The sequence below is a fragment of the Podarcis raffonei genome, chromosome 6 (assembly GCF_027172205.1).
Source record: "Podarcis raffonei isolate rPodRaf1 chromosome 6, rPodRaf1.pri, whole genome shotgun sequence".
NCBI lineage: Eukaryota > Metazoa > Chordata > Lepidosauria > Squamata > Lacertidae > Podarcis > Podarcis raffonei.
This window is the reverse complement of record NC_070607.1, coordinates 94,554,927-94,568,394: the sequence shown is the minus strand read 5'-3', so window position 1 is coordinate 94,568,394 and position 13,468 is coordinate 94,554,927. Positions and strand designations below refer to the sequence as shown.

General features: G+C 44.5%; 1 protein-coding gene across 12 annotated transcripts in view; it reads left to right on the top strand.

Moving 5' to 3' along the window:
* RTEL1 (regulator of telomere elongation helicase 1) overlaps window positions 1-4,940 on the top strand; it is a 72,965-nt gene extending 68,025 nt beyond the window's left edge. For 10 of the 12 annotated variants that reach the window (XM_053394574.1, XM_053394580.1, XM_053394577.1 and 7 more), the window contains 2 exons: window positions 676-779; window positions 3,908-4,940. In XM_053394574.1, the coding sequence (XP_053250549.1) occupies window positions 676-779; window positions 3,908-3,988 (185 nt within the window). In that variant the 3' untranslated portion in view covers window positions 3,989-4,940. The remainder of the gene's footprint in view (window positions 1-675; window positions 780-3,907) is intronic. The other 2 variants (XM_053394583.1, XM_053394582.1) reach the window with 1 other exon arrangement.
* Window positions 4,941-13,468: the final 8,528 nt, after the last annotated feature.

Genomic DNA, 13,468 nt, shown 5'->3' with positions numbered 1-13,468 from the left:
AAGCGAGATGAGCGCCGCAACCCCAGAGTCAGCCACGACTGGACCTTATGGTCAGGGGTCCCTTTACCTTTACCTTTACCTTAAATATTGGATCAGGTAGAAGCCCTTCTTCCTTCAAAAGAAAGGATACCTCGACTGCATCAGAAATACATTGTGAATGCAGTAGCTCAATGACAGGGCATATGCTTTACATGCACCAGATCTCAGTTTCAGTGTGCTGCACCATCAGCTAAAGGACCTCAATTTTTAAGGGTGGGAAATATTTGGTTACCTAAAGCCTTGGAGAATGTATGAGTCAAGAGTAGACAGTAACAAATTGGATGGGTTAATGGCCTCATTAAGTAAACAGGAGCTTTATATATTCAGTTGTCTAAAGGCTTTCCAACCTTGCCACTAGCTGCTGTTGCCAAAATTTGAGAAGAAGACAATTCCATTAGTTAGTTCCTATTTGTGTTCATTCTGGCTTCTTCCCAGAAGAGGCTAGAGGTCAGAGTGTGTTTTCCTTCATCTCTGCAGTCCTCGGGGAGCTATAATATCAAACAGCAATAAATCTGACAGCTTCTGTTGTACGTATTTTATCTGTGCAAAAAAGGCCATTACTGTGTAGGGGGGCAGTACTTCAGCTGCCAAAAGGAATCCGTCTCTTAACAGTCACACTCTTTTTCAATTTTCCAGAAGGGTTCCAGTGTGGAAAATGCAAATCTGAGCATAGTGTGCCTTTTAAATGCCAGCTGTGCGATTTCACTTGTTGCAAATTGTGCTGGGAGAATCTCCTAAAGGTCGGTTTTGCTTTCTCCTTTCCTCAAAACAACATTGTCTGATTGGTTTCCCTGTTCACTGGTATAGCAGCTACTTCATAATATTGTAATGGAGCCATTTTCCCAGTCATCTGGCAGGGTTAGTGCCAGATTGGCAGTGTGTCTGCACCACCACCATCACAGCTTTGTCCCTCCACGTAAGCCGTAGTAACAGTGTGATAGGAGGTCGGGTAAGCAGCTGCATTCTGCCCTGCTCACCACCACTGGCCATTACTTACTTTCCCTGCCTCCTAAGATGTGTGACTTGCACATTTTAAAATCTGTTTTCAACTGTGGAGTTGTTACAGTTTTCCTCTGCCAGAAAAAAATGGGTTGTTCTTGTGGTACATTGCAGCCATAGGCATCCTCTCTCTCATGAGGCAGTGGCACAAACAGGCATGCACAGAGCTTTCAGAAGGTACCAATAGCACCTGGTCATTCAGCTTTATTCAGGGAGTGTGCATTGCAGAGAAGGACAATATGTGGTTTTCCATGTTCGTTCTTTGGAGCACATGAGTCAGTCATTTGGTTACGCATTGAAATGGTATGGGTTGCAAGCTTTAATCTCTTGATCAGTTTAAATTGTATGAAATTACAGTTGAAAAATGTTCCCCGTTCCATGGTAAGTATATGCAAATGCAATTCTTCTCTGAGCTATCACTGTTTTGGTTAAGCTGATTAATGAGAGAAGATTGGATGACTGGGGGAGTAGCAAGTACAGGGAGTTACTGTTAGAATTCCTGCTCCATGATTGCAGTCATGGGATTGTTGTCTATCACATGACGGTGTATATTTTGACTCCACAAAGTGGGAAGTGATGGAGACAGGATGTTTGTGTTACTGTGTTCCGTGAAGTGGGACTATTGTCCTTTGTTCTTTCTCTTTGCTGCCTGATGCTAGAGAGAGAGGGAGCCATGTTGCAGTGCTCCATGTGTGTTTATATGTAAATAAAGTAGATTAGCCAACAAGCTGAGTTGCTGAGGTCTGTCACGCAAGTTGCGTAGACTCTGCGGATCTCTAAGTGTGCCGGTGTCCGTTGGCATCGGTCGCTGTGATGTTCGGGCAGAAGAAAGCTTTTGAGCTCCCGAACAAACGACCAGGAGAGAGAGAACATGCCAGTCGGGTATGTGTCTCTACCAGGGTCCTACTCGAGTGTAGGCTGAGCTCCTGACAGTTACCCCCCATTTAATCATGGAATTGCAACAGTTCCAGAGAAAGAAAACCACCAGAGTTGGCAGTGATCCTTTATGCTTATTTGAAACAGAGCTTGTTGAGTAGGGGCTCCTGCCAACCTCCCACCCCGCTTCCTGTTACATCTCCCCAAACCCTCATCCCCTTACAGCGCTTTTACACCCAATCCCCATCCCCTTCTACCTGCCACCTCCACCCCATTGCCAATCCCCATCCCTGCACAGCTCTTTCCAAACTCCCTGAAAGTTCACCCCAAACTCCTCCATGTGCCACAGCTCACCCAAAACTTCCCTGTCCCTCAGAGTGTGAAGCCAGCCCCCTTTCTTACAGGAGTAATGCGTCAGGCATGATTGCAGTGTACTCTGGGTCTTGAACCAGGCAGCCCTGGCAGCCAAAACTTAGCTCTTCTTGTCTCACTAAGGCATGTAGGTCATCAGGATGTATCAAGCGAGCTCTCTGCCCCTTTTGGGCACCAACAGGGCAGTAAGAGAAAGCATCTAATCATCACAGTGAAATGAGGCCTATTTAGGTTACCAAATACAGTGAGCAGCATTTGGAATTATGCCTTCGGAAAGTTCTTCCTGACAAGTGACCTATGAGTTGGGTCCTTGAAGCATTCATCGCCTTCCATGAAGTGCCAACAAAATAACATGCATGGTCAAGCAGCATGGCCAGTTTGCAAAAATCAGCTAATGTTTCCCCTGATGGGAAAAAACCTGACTCAGACATTATCAGGGGGTGTGGGAGGCAATGCCAATGAAAACTGAGGTCAGCAACTGTTACCCAGAACCACGGTGAGTTCACTTCTTTAACACCTTTGGAACGGTTTTGCTTCCTCCTTTCCTAGACTGGGATTGCATAAACGAAGCAGGAACTTAGAACTGAGCTCTGAAATCCAGAGTTGGGCAATGCCTTTTATTAGAACTAACCAAAATGTCACAAACGTGTGGCAGCCTTTTGAGTTCGACCAAAAACAAAGTGAAGGGGAAACATGTGTGAACTTTATATTTTTATTAGAATAATAAATCATTGAATAACCTGTCAGATGAATAAATGCTTCAGTAATAAAGCCATAAGACACCCAAAGTCTGGTGTGTAACCCCTATCTGTCCCAAACCTTAAATAAAATATGCAGGTTCATGAGATAAAGGAAGAGCAGAAGAACTGTTAACTAAAGTTAGATTATCCCCCTTAGTTGGCCAAGCATTCTGCAAGCTTTGCATTGCTTCTCTATTGTGGCTTATTGTTCTATGAAGTTCATTAAAAGAGTTTTTTCACCTTGTAGTAACCTTCAGTTGGAGAAGCCATTCTGCAATTCTTGGCTTTAAGGAAGCAGGTTCTTATATTTGGCTTTTAAGTACATGACTTACCCTTGTGTGCTTTGCTTTTATTTACTAAACTAGGTGCTGCTGCCCCTACCTGTTCTGCTCACCAACCCCGCTCCCCCCCACCTGACCAAACACCCCTCCCTTTACCCCGACCTATCCTCTATCGCCAAACCCCTTTAAAGAAGGGGGTTGCTTTAGAGAGTCATTTGCAAAACTGCTCTCTGAAGTGCCCCCCCTCACCTGTTAAACCTCTCTGGGGACACATGTAACAGGGATGGTGGGGAGGTGCTTCAGAGCAAACTGCTCTCTGAAGCATCTCTCCCCCTTCCCATTAAAGCTTCCTTCCCCAGTCATACATCCTTACCAGATCTTGGAAGCAAAATGAGTGATAGAATTCGGGTTAATCATGTGTGAGTCAGATGCCACAGATTGAGCACCAAAAGCTTACTTCTTGTTGTTCTTGGCCCTTTGTATGAGTTCTTGGCAGAATGGCAGAAGTCAAACATCTTTATTGTTCTTAGTGGAGTTGCTCATGTTGGGCAGTGTTCATTTTTCTTCTGTTTTCTGCTTCACCCCCACCTCGCCCCTCAGGGTGCCAAGAAGTGCCCGGAATGCAAAGCTGATACCAAGAAGAGACATTTATCTATGAATTATTGGCCAGATCCCCAGTGAGAGAGGTCTACATTGAGGCAAAAATAGCCCAGGACTATGGAAAGGAAGCAAAGTGTACATTGGTTTTAAGCAAGCTGCTCTTTGTTCTCTGGACTGATGTTGCCACCTCATGCCACCACCCTCTTGCTGAAGTTCCTCCACCAGAAGAGATTTTCAACGCACAGCAGAAGTTTGGAGAATCAGCATTGTCTTCACAATGACAAATGACAGCAGAAGGTGAAAGGACAGAGTAATCTTTAGGATTACAGTTCCCCTGATACTCCCAAACATTCCAACACTTTTGCAGCTGTTGGGCTCTTAAAATGACGTTTTTACACAAAAGCATAAAATCATTTTTCTTATAAGAGTCTCTTCAGTGAGGCAAGATAATTATGGCTTGTCTCCCTGTGGACAGTTTGTGGCTTCCATGCCTGTAAAAGCAATCACGTTGTAGGTGCTAAAAAAACTCTTTGAGGTGTTGGCAGGCCTTGTGATCTATTGGCCAGCTGCCTACCAAAAGAGTTCAGAGAAACTGACCAAATGAAAACCTCAAATTGAGGTGGATTATCTGCTCATTAGAAAGGCTGTGTGTATTGATAGTCAGCTGTCAATTTTGATAGTTGATAGTCAGTGTAATTTTGGTGAGTCCTGAGCTGGTGCTCAGGCTAATTAAATAGAAAGCCTCTGAATTTCGCTGCTTGTGCTTCGTGTCGGAAACTTCTGCTGATAAGAAGGGATTCTTCTCTCCTCTGCTTTCTGATGCTTCAGAAGGATTTCTGCAACAACCAGTTGGTTCTGTTGCAAAAAATAGAAAATAAATGGAATAAATTTTAAGTACATTATGTGCTTTTATATTTTTATAAACTGCAAGTATTTTTGTGAATTGAGAAATTGCATCAGTTTTCAAAAGTGGGAAATAGTACGTGTTAAACTATGTCAATAAATAAAAAACGCATTTGTCGTGTGGCTTCAATATCAGCAGCATTCCAAACATTGTGGACAGCATCTAGTGATGGCCACCCACTTGCACAATGGATATCCGCTTGTACAATCAGACTCCTGGTTTCTCTTTTCCCCACTCCAGCCCTCCATATAACAAAATTAACAGTTTTTTGCTTATGATGTGTCACTTGGCAATAAAGCATGTGGGTTAGTAATCATGGCTTCAGAGGTAAAGCTAAACAAATGTGGTTGCATTCACTTACTGAAAATAATGCAGGGTTTTGTGGGAGATCACTGCATATGGAGGAGAAAAAGGAAACATGGAATATTTTAAGACTACTGAATACTAGGGACGCGGGTGGCGCTGTGGGTAAAAGCCTCAGTGCCTAGGACTTGCCGATCGAAAGGTCGGCGGTTCGAATCCCCGCGGTGGGGTGCGCTCCCGTCGCTCGGTCCCAGCGCCTGCCAACCTAGCAGTTCGAAAGCACCCCCGGGTGCAAGTAGATAAATAGGTACCGCTTTATAGCGGGAAGGTAAACGGCGTTTCCGTGTGCGGCTCTGGTGCCGGTTCACCAGAGCAGCTTCGTCACGCTGGCCACGTGACCCGGAAGTGTCTGCGGACAGCGCTGGCTCCCGGCCTCTAGAGTGAGATGAGCGCACAACCCTAGAGTCTGTCAAGACTGGCCCGTACGGGCAGGGGTACCTTTACTGAATACTAGGGAAACAGTTATTTGAGGAGGGTGAGCAGAGCCTTCCAAGGTCTTAGGCATCTCTTACACTAAAATTTAGGACTCCTGGGCATCTGTTTGGTGGGCAGGCGACCAGTGCTGGCAGTTAAGGCTACAGTGAATGATAGTGGATGGGGAGCCAGTCTGTGTGCCACCTCTGATTCAAAGAAGTCTCTGTATGCAAATAACTGTCCTTAACCATGAGAAAGGCTAGAACAATTGTCCCGTGCTTTCTGGCTACAGACCATCTCCTCCACCTCTCCTGACCGAGAGCAGTAGGGTCAATTCTGTAGGGTGCTTCTTTGCAAGTGGTTTTCCTGTAGCGAAGTTGCTTAGAGAGGAGGAGCACCTCGCAGGACCAGTGCCTCCATTCAACAGACGTTGCACCATCAGGCTCCTCCCTTCTGGGAACATGCAGCTAACGGTCAGGCAAGTCTTGGCCTTTTCATTGAGTTTTCCCACCTCTTGCCTGCTTTGTGCCTCACTCCTTGACAGTCTCGGATTGCGCTGGGCCACCCATTCCAACTCAGAGCAGTCCATAGGTGTCTCAACCTAACTCAGCTGACAACAGAATCTCTCTATAGGCCCAATTTGGCTCAGGCCTTAGCCAAATCCACTGCACAGTTCTAATAAGTAACTTACAGAACACAAATATTCACACCTAATTTTGAACCTCTTGGAAATGTGTAGGCTATTCAGTTGCTTTCAAGGAAATGGGTGAATTCTAAGAATTTTCAGGGTGTGGTCTTAACCTTCGCAAAGTAGTAGAGGCTTTTTCTTTGATGCCATTTTGCAACAAAGAAAAATAAACTGCTTCCAAGCAGCTGTTTGGCTGCCCTCAGCAGCCTGGCCAGATTCCTGGTGCAGAACGCCTAGCGGGAACTATGCTGCACCATGACATTGCCCTGTTCCCGGGTGAATTCTTGGGTGGTTTTCAATGGGAACTGGATTAAATTGTGGAGGATAGGTCTAGCAGTGGCTATATTGTCCATGACAGCTAAATGGAACATCCACATTCAGAGACTGTGGAGAACCAGTAGAGACTGGTTCATTAGGGCAAAGGGGGCAGTGCCTGACCAACCTCAATCTGCCCTCAGCCAGCCCCCTACTATGCCCAGTCCAGTGGGTGGCATTGGCTGTCAGCTTCTTCCATAGACTCGGTGTTAGAATCATAGAATCATAGAGTTGGAAGAGGCCACAAGGGCCATCGAGTCCAACCCCCTGCCAAGCAGGAAACACCATCAGAGCACTCCTGACATATGGTTGTCAAGCCTCTGCTTAAATACCTCCAAAGAAGGAGACTCCACTACACTCCTTGGCAGCAAATTCCACTGTCGAACAGCTCTTACTGTCAGGAAGTTCTTCCTAATGTTTAGGTGGAATCTTCTTTCCTGCAGTTTGGATCCATTGCTCCGTGTCCGCTTCTCTGGAGCAGCAGAAAACAACCTTTCTCCATCCTTTTATATATTTGAACATGGCTATCATATCACCCCTTAACCTCCTCTTCTCCAGGCTAAACACGCCCAGCTCCCTTAGCCGTTCCTCATAAGGCATCGTTTCCAGGCCTTTGACCATTTTGGTTGCCCTCCTCTGGACACGTTCCAGTTTGTCAGTGTCCTTCTTGAACTGTGGTGCCCAGAACTGGACACAGTACTCCAGGTGAGGTCTGACCAGAGCAGAATACAGTGGCACTATTACTTCCCTTGATTTAGATGCTATACTCCTATTGATGCAGCCCAGAATTGCATTGGCTTTTTTAGCTGCCGCGTCACACTGTTGGTTCATGTCAAGTTTGTGGTCAACCAAGACTCCTAGATCCTTTTCACATGTACTGCTCTCAAGCCAGGTGTCACCCATCTTGTATTTGTGCCTCTCATTTTTTTTTTGCCCAAGTGCAATACTTTACATTTCTCCCTGTTAAAATTCATCTTGTTTGTTTTGGCCCAGTTCTCTGATCTGTCAAGGTCATTTTGAAGTGTAATCCTGTCCTCTGGGGTGTTTGCCACCCCTCCCAGTTTGGTGTCATCTGCAAATTTGATCAGTTACACTTGTGCAACTCAGCAGCAGGGAGGATGGGAACGAAACCAAAATTTGTTGGCTCTGGCTCCATCTACTGTTGGTCTCCCTACACACTCCGTGCCTCCCAGGCTCCACTGCGTATCTCTGAATACAAGCCGCCAGGGGCAAGCAACCGGTCCTGAGAGATCTTCATTGGCTCCCAGTATGTTTCCGAGCACAATTCAAAGTGTTGGTGCCGACCTTTGAATCCCTAAATGGCCTCAGTCCTGTATACCTGATGGAGCGTCTCCACCCCCGTCATTCAGCCCGGACACTGAGGTCCAGCTCCGAGGGCCTTCTGGCGGTTCCTTCGCTGCAAGAAGCCAAGTTACAGGGAACCAGGCAGAGGGCCTTCTCGGTGGTGGCACCCGCCCTGTGGAACACCCTCCCACCAGATGTCAAAGAGATAAACAACTACCAGACTTTTAGAAGACATCTGAAGGCAGCCCTGTTTAGGAACGCTTTTAATGTTTGATGGATTACTGTATTTTAATATTTTGTTGGAAGCCGCCCAGAGTGGCTGGGGAAGCCCAGCCAGATGGGCGGGGTATAAATAAATTATTATTATTATTACTGGAGAAGACAAAACTTCATGCCCTGCTTGTGAGCTTTGCAGAATCACCTGGTTGTGGAAACAATTTTCTGGACCAAATGAACTGTTGGTTTGGTTCCGCAGGGCTGCCTTATGTTCTTATAGACTTAAAGGGTGCAGTTGAGGGGTTTGTATACTCCTTGACTATCACAAGCTGCCTGGCATCTGGGAGAAGCCCCAGGTTAGGACCCATCTCCTCAACATGTTCATTTTCCGTAAAGGCTTCATTCAATAATGTGATCCGATGATCCACGTTTTGAAGTGAAGCAGCCCTAGCAAAGTTGTGCATGATGCCTTTAAATGTAGGACAGCTCTTGGAGAAGGTGAGAGCACAGAGAACAATGAAATACATTTTAATAGTTCTATTTAAATGGAAACCTTGTGAAAAATAATCACACCCTAAAAAATATTTCTCATTTATGCACAGAGTGTTCCTCAAATAGAATCCTGGCTTGCTTCATAAAGTAGCAGCCCAAGTTAAACAGAGTGGCAATATTTTTGGGTATGCCTGTTGAGGGAGTGCAGAATCTGAGAAGTGGCCTCAGAATTCCCTCCTAAAGAGCACACTTCTCTGGTGATGTGGTTAGGCATGAGCCAACAGTGTGACGCGGCAGCTAAAAAAGCCAATGCAATTCTGGGCTGCATCAATAGGAGTATAGCATCTAGATCAAGGGAAGTAATAGTGCCACTGTATTCTGCTCTGGTCAGACCTCACCTGGAGTACTGTGTCCAGTTCTGGGCACCACAGTTCAAGAAGGACACTGACAAACTGGAACGTGTCCAGAGGAGGGCAACCAAAATGGTCAAAGGCCTGGAAACAATGCCTTATGAGGAACGGCTCAGGGAGCTGGGCATGTTTAGCCTGGAGAAGAGGAGGTTAAGGGGTGATATGATAGCCATGTTCAAATATATAAAAGGGTGTCACATAGAGGAGGGAGAAAGGTTGTTTTCTGCTGCTCCAGAGAAGCGGACACGGAGCAATGGATCCAAACTACAAGAAAGAAGATTCCACCTAAACATTAGGAAGAACTTCCTGACAGTAAGAGCTGTTCGACAGTGGAATTTGCTGCCAAGGAGTGTGGTGGAGTCTCCTTCTTTGGAGGTCTTTAAGCAGAGGCTTGACAACCATATGTCAGGAGTGCTGTGATGGTGTTTCCTGCTTGGCAGGGGGTTGGACTCGATGGCCCTTGTGGTCTCTTCCAACTCTATGATTCTATGATTCTAGGTCAGCTTGGTCCAGAAAGCCTCTATTAGAAATGAGTTGTATGTCTTATGCCTTTTTCAAATCTCTGGCCAACTGCAGAAATCAGAAGAACCATTCTATTGCAAAAGAATAATGAAGATGTTGAGGGTTTAAAGCTGTTTGTGATATGCATGTATTAGCAATGGGTGGGTGTGTCATTTTGTTCATATTTAAAGGCCAAACTGCCCAATTCTCACGTTCTGAAACACATCCATCCTTCACTATTCAAACTTCTTTGAATTTTGTGATGCAGTTCGGCTACCAAGTAATTGTGCAAGGATCCATATGGTGGGATATAAAGTGTGCATAAACATTTGTATGTTGGTGAAAATAATGTTGCATTAAGGGAAATTGCTTTGCAAAAAATGTGTACAGTGGTACCTCGGGTTACATATTCTTCAGGTTACATACGCTTCAGGTTACAGACTCCGCTAACCCAGAAATAGTGCTTCAGGTTAAGAACTTTGCTTCAGGATGAGAACAGAAATTGTGCGGCGGTGGTGGGAGGCCCCATTAGCTAAAGTGGTGCTTCAGGTTAAGAACAGTTTCAAGTTAAGAACGAACCTCCAGAACGAATTAAGTACTTAACCCGAGGTACCACTGTATATTGGGCAAAATTGTATAAGGAGAAATGTATACTACAGCGCTGATGAATTTTCAAAGTGATGTGGAGAACTGAACTTTAGATTGGAAAAATGAACAATTCAGAAACCAAAACTGGCCTATTCATGCTTCCGTGGCACTCACGGAAACCTCCAAATAAACATAGTCTAGTCTACTGAATGACTGACCAAAAGCAACTCTTCTATGAGGCAAGATTTTGGCGCTGAATAATTAGTAGTTTCTAGTACTGTTTACTCATGGAAGATAGCGCCAATTTACGTAACGATAACTCACTTGCTAGGTAGCAGCTGCCCATTCCGTTGCGCTCAAGGCTGGAAGGATGCTTCTATGCACTCTTATTACAAACTGATTTTCCAAAGCCTTATTTATTGCCACATCAGAGAAGTTCACCACCAACTCAGGATTCACCGTCTGGTGGTTTTCATGTAGCGTATTTAACCACATGGCCACATGGGTTGCAAGTTCCATCCAACTATGATTTCATCTGGCCCTGTTTTTTATTATATGAGTTTTTATTTGCTGTTTATGTCTTGTCTTGGAAGGCTGCCATATTGCCTCTTTTGCACAAGTTTCTTTTAATATATTTCTTCATATATTTAGTCTCCTTGACTTAGAACACAGTGGTTCCCAAAGGGGGCAGTACCGCCCTCGGGGGGGCTACCTGGGGGTGCTAGGGGGCAAATGGGCAACAGGGGGCATTCGAGGTGGGCCTAGAACAAAACATCTCCTTTGCTTCACATTTAAAGTTCCACTGCTCTTACAGCTTTCAAAACGATTTTCTTTGGTTACGGTTATTTATATTTAAGATTCTGAGTTGTCACAAGATACTCAAGTTACAAGACAGTTGGGGTAGTGGAAGAAGAACTAATTGAGCTACAAATTGACACTGAAGCCAAAGTTTAAGAAATCCTGCCCAGAGTTCTGGTGATAGAAGGAAATTCCTCTTCACTATCTTGTGCTACAGACAGTGGTTAAGAAGCTCCTTGTTACCTTTCCAGCTTCATATTTGATGAGACGTGGTTTTAGAGCCAACTTTTCTCCAACCTCTCTCCAGGAAATCAACTCCAGATTACTAAATTCAAGCCTCCTGCTAAGGGACTTTAAACCACATGTTGGAAAACTAGAATGTCCTCAAGTCCATCCATGGCAATAATTGACTGAGCAATGGGTTACTAAATGTGGTAAAGAAGACTCCTGTTATATGACTAACAGACTTTGAGAAGCTGGTATAACTGGCTAAGTTCATCAGTTTTGTTGAATTAACAGCTAAATATTTTAAATTGGATTTTAAATAAATGCACATCATTTTGAAAACTAATTGTGTTATTATCTTCCTTGGTGGGTCATGCAAACTGCTTTTCTCATCGCAGGTCTTTGTTCCTTCTTGGCTAGGAGGGTTTTGCAGTTCACTGAACCAGAAGGAGGAGGGTCTGTTGCTGATTCTGCTCTCTCTGTGTTGAGTGTGCCCCAAAAGCTTTTCCTACGGCTGATTTTAAGCCTGTCACGGTCATGTCGATCACACCACACCGCCATCTTGGGATACCGAGAAACATCACAATTCCTCGGGGAGAATGCCCCACCTGTTGGAGATAAACGCCATCAAAACCAGTAGCTCGCTCAGAGTGGAAGTCGGGTCCCTTCAATTCTTTCCTTCATACTACAAAAGAACAGTGACATCAGGGCCATTTTCAACTTGAAAGTGGGTTAAACAGTGTTCCAGTGATGCAACACTGGAAAAAGGTACTATGATACATATATGGTGGAATTGTTTAAACATCAAACAATTTTGGGAAACAATATATAACGAAATAAAAAAAATGTTTAGATATTCGTTTAGGAAAACACCAGAAGGTTTTCTATTGGGAATAGTACCAGGAAGTCTAAAGGAAGAAGACAAGACATTATATTTGTATGCAACAGTAGCCGCAAGGCTATTGATTGCGAAAAATTGGAAAAGTGGTATTATACCAACAAAAATAGAGTGGCTTGCCAAATTATTGGAGTACTACAATATATCCAAAACAATGGGAGAAATTGGAAGGATCCCAAAAGAGAAGATAGACAGGGATTGGAAGGTGTTTAAAGGATACTTACAAAACCATATTGAAAAATCAGAACTCCTATTAGAATAAACAAGTTCCATTTTAAATACTAAATAAGATGGATAACAATGTGTAATAGAAAAAGAAGCATGAAATTAGGTTAAAGGTGTGTGAAAGAAAGTAATAGAAGTGGAAAGAAATTGCAATTGAGTAGATTGGAAGTCTAACACAAAGGTGGGGTGAGGGGTGGTGGATGGTGATGGGAAAAGGAATTATCTGTGGGACTGAATGTAGGTATGTTTGTATATATTTAAGGATTGTATGAAATGTATGTTTGTATGCTTGTATATTCATAATATGTGTGTATTTTATAATAAAAAAATTTTAAAAAGGGGAAAAAAGAAAGTGAGTTAAACAAAGGGGTCACCAAGAAGCATTTCAAAATACAAGATTTTGAGACGGTGGGTAGAGAAAAGCTTTTCTCTTCCTCTCAACGCTAGACCTCAACCTCCAATTAAGGTGAATGTTGGGAGAACCAGGACAGATAAAAAGAAAGGACTTCTTCAAGCAGTGCATAGTTAAACCAGGGAACTTGCTCCCACAGGAGGCAGTGATGGCCACTGTGGCGTTTGCCCTCCTGTGTGTGTGACATCATACTAGGTTCATAGGGAAAGGGTTAACTAATTGTAAAATGACTAACCCATGGGAGCCCAGGGAGCAGAGTTAACTGTGTATAAGGTTTAAGCACAGAGGTTTTTTAGAGGGTTAGAGTTGTTGAGAAGACAGTCTGGGGTTAGAAGAGACAGAGAAGATAAGTCTGTGGGTTGGGCTAGTCTGGTGTGAGAGAATTTGTTAAGAGGAGTCAGTCAAACAGTTGAGACAATCAGTCAGAAGGTATTAGGAAGGTAAGGTAAAGGGACCGCTGACCATTAGGTCCAGTCGTGGCTGACTCTGGGGTTGCGGCACTCATCTTGCTTTATTGGCCAAGGGAGCCGGCGTACAGCTTCCGGGTCATGTGGCCAGCATGACTAAGCCGCTTCTGGTGAACCAGAGCAGCGCATGGAAACACCGTTTTCCTTCCTGCCGGCTAACCTATTTATCTACTTGCACTTGACGTACTTTCAAACTGCTAGGCTGGCAGGAGCAGGGACCGAGCAATGGGAGCTCACCCCGTTGTGGGGATTCGAACCACGACCTTCTGATCGGCAAGCCCTAGGCTCTGTGGTTTAACCCACAGCGCCACCCGCATCCTTATTAGGAAGGTATAGGCCA